Source organism: Denticeps clupeoides, chromosome 6, assembly GCF_900700375.1.
Source record: "Denticeps clupeoides chromosome 6, fDenClu1.1, whole genome shotgun sequence".
Taxonomy (NCBI): Eukaryota; Metazoa; Chordata; class Actinopteri; order Clupeiformes; family Denticipitidae; genus Denticeps; species Denticeps clupeoides.
The window spans coordinates 9103988-9112610 of record NC_041712.1 but is presented as its reverse complement, the minus strand read 5'-3'; the positions used below and the strand labels follow the sequence as shown (position 1 = coordinate 9112610).

General features: G+C 42.2%; 1 protein-coding gene across 1 annotated transcript in view; it reads right to left on the bottom strand.

Annotated features, from left to right (window-relative positions):
• Nucleotides 1-504: 504 nt before the first annotated feature.
• The window catches only part of slc8a4a (solute carrier family 8 member 4a), a 54470-nt gene continuing 46351 nt past the window's right edge, over nucleotides 505-8623 (bottom strand). Inside the window, exons 6-9 of the mRNA XM_028984193.1 lie at nucleotides 8015-8139; nucleotides 7558-7657; nucleotides 6926-7198; nucleotides 505-5590 (exon numbers count right to left, since the gene is read on the bottom strand). Of these exons, the coding sequence (XP_028840026.1) occupies nucleotides 5211-5590; nucleotides 6926-7198; nucleotides 7558-7657; nucleotides 8015-8139 (878 nt within the window). The 3' untranslated portion in view covers nucleotides 505-5210. The remainder of the gene's footprint in view (nucleotides 5591-6925; nucleotides 7199-7557; nucleotides 7658-8014; nucleotides 8140-8623) is intronic.

Sequence of the window (8623 nt, the reverse complement as noted above, 5' to 3'; positions counted from 1 at the left end):
CAAAGGAAATTTACATCAAACCCACATCTCATATTCCTCCTGTCACATCCTGGCTGAGGTGTTTCCCTATAATTAAATCAAGGACATCTTTGCTTCGTCTCCGAAGGCCGCGTTTTCCGCTGTCTCCCTCAGTCGCCTCCTCGCGCCGCTCCCTCTCCACCTCTAATGACTGTTGTGCACTATCGTGCGGCTCTGCGGTCTGTAGGGGAATGGGACCAAGTCGGGAGCCATCTGTCAAACGGCGCTGGGAGAGACGTGCAAGTCTCTGGCCAATCAGGCGTGTATTTCACGTCATTAAAACTTCTTGTTTTTCTTGTCAAACTCAGAGAAGACACAGGAATGTCAAAGCACAGACTGGGGACAATGCCTCACCCAAAAGCCTCGATTTGTGTGTGTGTGTGTGTGTCTGTTTTGCTTAATTGTTTAATTTAATTTCCCCAACATTTCATAAAAATTAATTAATTCGAACAGTAGCAGCAATAATCACAAATAATGGCGTCATGGTAATATACTATTTCAACTTTTAATACAGTATCCAATAAATAAAATAGGGGACAAACAATTATTCATTACAAACAAGTCATAGTTCTAAAATCTTCAGGTAAAATATTCCAACATCACACACACTCAAAAGAAAAAGAAAAACACAGAAGATTGAAATGAATTCAAAGACACAAACACTTCTCTTGTCCTCACATTCACACACATGCATTTACAGGCTAAAGAAACTTTACACCCTCTGTGATTCAGTAGGCTCATGTTTTGTGCACAATGTTGTAATTTTTTTGGAGCTTTAGTTAATGAAGTCCATGATAGTGGCAGAGAGATTATACACATTAATTACACTCTTGGTAATAATAAAAAAAAAAACAATTTTAATTATCAAATTCAACATATAAAACCCAAACACACCCCCATTGGACAAAGGCAACGACACCAGAGAAAAAGAAGAAGACAGGTCCACATGCTTCAGTCATGGACCACCACACGAGAACGGTACCTGTTTTAGCGACGAACACCGACTGCGCTTATCACACCGACACAAGCCGTCTAGCACGCCGGAATGATACGCATGCAAGTGGCGGACTTGTGGAGCAGCAGGATTCCGTGCTGTATGGGTGCAGCCTGATGTTTTCCACGTGCTTTGCTTCAAGCCTTCTCAGAAACAGAGCCAGTGCTGCTACACGAAATGTGTATTCAGCTCCTCTGGCTGTCCACGTATGTATATATGTATGTGTGTTTATATGTAAATTTGTGCCTGCTCTTGCTCACAATGCTGATGCACGGGGGTACGGAGTATGTGTGTCACACTGCCCTACGTGTATCTGTGGTTGTTGGTTTTATTTTATAAAAAATGTATGAGGGTTGGGGCGGGACGTGAACCAGTTTTGCTGAAGGAAATCTCTCCTCTGATGTTTATGTACTGTAACATGTCACTTCAGAGAGACTTTGAGGATGTGTGTGTGTGTGTGTGTGTGTCGTTGGTAGTTTGCAACCTCCCGTCTGGTACACCACTGAATATAATGAGGGTAAAAACGTCAACAAACGAGCATTAATCTCCTCATACAGACAGCATACACACTCATACACTCATCTGACCACATCTGACACCCCCACCTTCTCCCCAAAGAAATTTCCCACTCGTCCATACCTTCTCATCACCACATGCATGAAAATGTCTCCAGCAGTGAATGGGACATGTGCACCCTGAAGCACGAGCCCAGTCTCCCCAGCCTTTATGCACCTTTTCATTAGCACTTTCTAGAAACTTTACCTCCTTTATCTCCTGGTTTCTTTGGAAATTTACAGTCAGCACCTTTTGGACCGATGATTTGGGGGAAAAATGTTTGTGTAGAACCCAAGCTTCAGCGGCCGCAGCTAAAAGCTGTTGACCAAGCCTGAGATCACTCTCAAAATAGCCAGGAGAGGGGGCCACGCCCACTCTACAGGTGAGCGAGGAGGACGTCCAACAGTTAACCTGTGAGACATCACTTCACGATAAACGTGTCTAACTGTCAAAGGGGCGACCCATTATTTCTTTCTTTTTAATTAGATGGCACCTAAAGTTCATTACCCCTCTTTGTAGTGAGTGATGAGTGATGACAGTGACCTTAAAAGGAAATTACACCTAAGTAGCCATCCCCCCAGTTTCACCAGTTCGCCCACTGACACCAGACAACGCTGTGACAGAGAGACAATGACTAGCTCACATGTCTCCTAGCAACAAGAAGCACTAAAAATACTCGACGTGCGCACTTTCTCAAGCCTGATTATAATAGTGTATATCTAACGCGTGTATAAATACTCATACGCTGAAAGGCGTATCACCTACGTAAACCGGGGCTCTGCCCACAAATTTCTTTACATAAAAAAAAAAAAGTCCAGTTAGGTCATGTTTGTCAGGAATGAAAAAGCAGAGCATGGCAAAACAACAGGTTTGGGATCTTCTGTAGGTTCCTTCAAAAAGTCTTCTGATCTGCGCTGTTAATCCCAGCCTTGAAACGGTCTGCCTTCCACAGCATGAAGGCAAATTTTATTTCATCATATCTTCTGTTGCTCAGTAGACCCTGAGCTTCTGGTAAATGGGGTTAATTTGTGGTCTTCAGCTGAATGCAGGGAAAGACTAACCTCAAGACACATCTAACTTCAACCTCTCAAAGTTGAACGTACTTATGATACTGTTACACATTGAATGCCAATTTGATTAATCCGACTGCTTGACCCAGTTAAGAAGAGCCAACATGTTTTCTCTCATCCAGCAGAGCTTCCAAAGGGATGTCAGCAGCAGAAGGTGCAGCCTCACCCTCCTACTGCAGGTATCCCAGAGTGCAGCAGCAGATGGTTCAGGTAGAAATAAACACAACTTACAAAGCTTGATCAACAACTAGTAAGCAGTTATGTAACTTGCGGAGCTGCCTGCAGTGGGTGAGGCAGAGACGAATTATGGAGATGAAGAAAGAAAGAAAGAAAGAAAGAAATGGCACATGCCTGAAGGCAACCAGTCTACTCTGTTTAACTATTACAGCCGCTGGAGCTGCACCAGGTCTCAGTTTGGAACCAGTTTGGAACCAGATGGAAACAGTGGGTGGAGCAAAACAATAAACTCATGAAATCTGCATCTTTGTTAATCAAGCTAACTTTGGGATGTCCCAGAACCCAAGGAAAAGGAGCTGAAACACTGTCTAGATTGTTCATTCAATAGTTATCTGTGTCTGGGGTCATCAATTGTTGCTAAGAAACCATGTTGATAGCATGCGCTGCATTGTACAAATAAGGATGGACTGTAAATGCAACTAAATTTGATTTTAAGATCCAGTTTCACCTCGATAACAGCCAAACATCAGAGCATTAACAGAATGCTACAGTAATAAAAAAGAACACAGGAGTAAAGCTTGCTCCTATCTTTGTACCACATTACAGGACAAGCGACTGACTGGTTCGGTATTCAGCAATAAGGATTATTTAACTAAAAAAAAATTCTTTTTCTTTCCAATTTACTTATTGATTTTTTTTATTATATATTATTGATCATATATATTGAGAGTATATGACATATACTCTTGGTTCTCACATGGAGTGAATGAGAGTTCATACCAGGTCCATGAACCATAAAAAAAAGACTACACTGTTAACTTGGGAGTTCCAAGCTGTAAACTGTCACACTGCTTTAGAGATGATTAAACCAAATAAATATAATAACATACACACATACACACATTTTTCATGTACATCCGTGTAGTTCTTGAAGCAATGTTATTTATGAAGCAATAATACATAAAGAATATTTCATAATCTACAGTCCTACTAAACTAATCTCCCTCTCTCTCTCACACACACACACACTAATACACAGATCTACACAGCAGGTCGCACCAAACAACGTATAGACCAACTGTGTCATTTTACTTGATGTCAGAATTCCCAGATTCCCAGTGAGAACACTAACTCAGAACACTAACTCCATAGCGCCAGAGGCGCTTTTGGAAGCCTGACAGAAAATCTTGGGAACATCGTGGCAGCGGGAAAAAGACTAGTGCTCCACAGTGTGTGTGTGTTTTAGGCAGTGATAGCCAGTATTTACTGTGCTAGGCTTTTGTTCCAGAACATCAGTCACATTGTGCGAACATGTGCTACTTACAATATGAATCTAAAAACATTCTCAGTTCTCAGTCTACCTCTCTCGCTCGAGTACACAAAAAACACACACACCACGTTTCTCACGGCATCTCTCTCCGTCTCTCTCTCTCTCACACACACACACACACACACAATAATCCATCACATAGACTATATATATAGATAATTAACAGCAATAATTATCTGAGTAATAAAGACCAACCTCTTAGGCTCGCGGTTCACTTCACCATCCCAGCATGCCTTTAGGTCTCCTCTCATCTTATCCCACTAATGTGGTTTTAGCATGCAAGAAGGTAGGAATGAAGACTTTCTCATTGCAGTTCCTACTCATCAGTTCAGATTCGTCCAAACACAATATTATAAAAAAAAGTCCACAAGACAAGCACTTGACCGTTGAGCATAAAAAAGGAACAGGTAGGAATGTTTAGTGTTTCACTTAAGGGAGAGCGGGAGCTTGTGGATAGAAAGAATGGTCAGGTAGCCTGAAGGCTGAAGGTTGTGGCGAGTTTATTTATGACCGTGCAGGGTCTTCAGCTGTAGGCCTTTGATGCAGTGAAGTGGAATTCTTGGGAAGAACATTCCAGGCTTCTCAGAAATGTGCAGAGGAAGAGTTTGGAACGCTGAGTTTTTGTGATGACGGTGTGAAAGATTATTGTGAGGCGCGAGGAAACAGGAGGTCGGAGGGCGAGGTTTCCAGGTAGAGCCCGACAGCAGAGGCGACCTCAGCGTGTAAACAGCGGAAAGGCGGCGTTTGGCCGAGATCTCCAGCACGAGTCCAGTGTACCACAGCATCATGCCAACCATGGCACAATCAGTTCAGAGTGACAACTCATGTAAACACTTCACCAAAATACTGACAGACACAAACAGGCAGAGGGAGAGAAAGAGAGAGAGAGAGAAATGCTGTTTTGTTTTTTCTTCATCTTTACAAGAAAGCTGTTTCCTCACCTACTTTTTCCTCACACATCTTTGTATTTCATTAAATATTTCCCAATTTCTCCTTGATTTCTTTACATTTTTTCCTAATTCTCTCTCTCTCTCTTCCATTCTTGCTCACACTTTCTCGCTCAGTCTCAGAAGCCCGGTACGTGGCAGTAGGCCTCCAGTGATGCAAGAAGAATGTAGATGAACCAGAGGGAGATGAAGAGCAGTGAGGTCAACAACTTGGCGGTCCTCGGTCCTCCCAGCTCGGCCCCTGACACCGATGGCCGTCGGCGATACAGCAGCACCACCACGCACAGCAGTGCCAAGATGGTGAAGAGGGTGACAGAGAAGGCCAGGGAGCCAGCTTGCACCTCGAAGGACTTGCCCTTGCTGTGCCAGTACACAGCAGCTATGGTCCACGCCACACCGATGCCCAGGAAGACATTGACAGCATTGCTGCCCGTCACGTTGCCAATGGAGGCATCAGCATACTGGTCCTGTATGGCTGCCACCTTACTGGCAAAGGTGTCTGAGAGACAGATAATAAAATTATTATTATTATCATTGTTGTTGTTATTAATGCTAGTAAGAGTATGTAAGTTTTTCCTTCAACATTTTTGGTGACCACATTATAGTATTTATTTTGTACAATTAGGTGTTGACCTTTTACATATACCGAAAATGATAGGGTTCACATTTATGAAATTATGATAATTCATAAAAAAAATAACTATTTGAGTAAAATGGAGGAGCTAACGTCTGAGCTAATCATCTTATAATTACTAGAGAACAGATAACTCTTCTCTATACCTTAAGTACCCTGAAGTATAGTCAGAGCAACACATTTTTAAGATGTAATTCATACTATATACCAGGTGCTACATTCATATCAAAACAGATAAACATCAAAAGGTCAACACAGCAAGCCCACATCAGCACTACCGGGTTATTATTAGAGACCAGGCCATTATTACAAGCTTTACACTATTCATTACATTTATATTTACATTTAAAGCATTTGGCAGACACCCTTTTCCAGACCGACTTACAACGTGCTTTCAAGTTACCATCGATTAATTCATTTAAAACATCATGCGCTAAAAGGCACACAAGCTTCCCAAAAAACTGGGGCCTGGCTACCAAACAAGGAAACACGGGCAGTGGTGGCCTAGTGAGTAAGGAAACAGACATGATATCAGAGGGTTGCTGGTTCAAGTTCTGAACCACTAAGGTGCCAGTGAGGTCCGACTGAGGTGCCACTGCTCCCCGGGGGCCTTTCATGGCTGCCCACTGCTCACCAAGGGCAATGGTTAAAAGCAGAGGACACATTTCATAGTGTCACCGTGTGCTGATTATCAATGTTTGACAATGATAATCACTTTACTTTCACTTCCAGCTGTTTGTATACATATTACTTGTGGACAGAATCTCAAGAGCCTTATTACCACATAATAATGAGCCACCATGAACCAAAATGTTATGAACGGGATAAAAATCCATAATAGATGGGGAATTTTTTACTTATGCATTTTTAGGAATTCCCTGATTTAACTGGACTGAAGTAATAAATAATGGTCTGTGCCTTTTAAACATTGTCTGTGGTGATTTTACTCTGATCTGGAAACTCACAGACATGCACAACACTGAAGAACTCACACAGCAGTATCTACAAAAAAGTTCCACCCATTTACACCATATTAGTGATCAAACATGAACAAACTACATCGCTTGTTCTGCTTTTAGGAGTTCTATGTTTCTGCATTTTGTGGAAAACTGACATCTCTTTTGTCTTTTCACTTTTCATTAAGAGGTATTCCAGAGATACATACATATAGTCAACTCAAGACTAGAAACAAAAGCCTACCTGGCACAGATGTCCCCAGAGCCACAAATATGACAGCAGTGACAGAGTCCTTCAGCCCCACAGTGCAGCCGAAGTGGGAGGCCAGGTCTCCTGTGACGGCTGTGAGGACGCCGATGAGAGAGATAGACACGATGAAGCAGGCCCAGCCATTCCAGTACTCAGTCGGGGGAACAAAGGCAAATAGAACCTTCCAGAAGACGGTGAGGAAGTGCATGATGTAGTCAAAGCAGGAAGGAAGGCGCTCCTCACCACTCTCCTCTTCATCGTCATCACCTAAAATAGATAGATGATAGGTGATATGCTTCATAATATATGCTTTCTTGTGTCTTGGAACTATTTGTGTATAATTTTTTTATTTGAAGAGATGATGGTGCCATGGAATATGATGCAGAAGTCTTACACAACCCATAGATGTTAGTAATTAGATGACTGAAAGGCTGGAGGCAGTTGAGGATCATAAGTGGGTCATGAGACTTGGTTGGTTGGGCTTTGGCCTAAAGACAATTCTGCTCCAACTTACCCAGATCTCCACAGGCTACTCCCTATCCCAAGATGAGAAGATAGAAACCAGAAGTACCTGAAGCTCATTACAGGTTTATAACTTGATCTGTAAGGCCTCAACACACACTCACCAGCGCTGACAGTCACCGCACTCACAAACTGCTCCCTCCAGCTGCTGCTTCCCACCACCAGCGCCAGGTTAGTCTTCTTGATCAGCTTATCCACTGTGCTCTACATATTCACACACACAAACAAATGGACTACCTGTCAATCTTCATTTGAACTCACAGCATGTCATCACTGCAAATCAAAATCAAGAACTTCCACACTTCCACAGAAATAATTACAAAAATTTAAACATCCATTGTATTTCAACCCCACCTCTAAATATATTGTTATTGAAAAAAATGCACAAACATGAAATATATGTTACATATATTTACATTTACATTCTTATTTATTTCCTGGAAGGTTTAGATGTCTTATTTATTTTCATGGAAGGTTTAGATGTCAGGTGTGTGTGTGTGTGTGTGTGTGTGTGTGTGTGTGTGTGTGTGTGTGTGTGTGTGTGTGTGTGTCATAGGGTACCTTGAACTCATAGGACTCCTCAATCACCACTTCCAGTTTGGTGTGTTCTCCCAGACTGGGACAGCCCATCTTCGCAACTTCCTCTTCTTCTGCCCCCACCAGTGGCTTATTGTCATTCGAGTCACCTGAGATTCATTTATATTTATAGAAAAATGTAAAGAAATTGTTTAAACTCTAGTAGGATAGTAGGGACATTTGTTTATTTGCATGCTGACATTCCAGGTGACCTTGGGAATATGAATAGGTCACATGCAGGTCACATCATACCACTTTTATTCAGTGGACTCAACCACTGCCTCACATATGGGCTCCCATATGTCTCAGAGACTCTCGCAGACATACTGATTTAATGATTAACTGATACTGCAGCCTGCCAACAGCTAAATTACTATTACCTATATGATTATGGCTGTATTATGTCTGCAGTTTTTGGTACTGTATCCACGTCAGAGTTATTAATACTCAAGAGCCACTTGATTAACACATTGTGCTTGAGTCAACTTTTTCCTTTGGAAACTACAGCTAAGCTGAAGCAGCAGAGCTTTATTAGGACCTATTCATCCTGCTGAAACAGCACAGGTGCAAAGCAGATGCACGAAGGGAAATTAT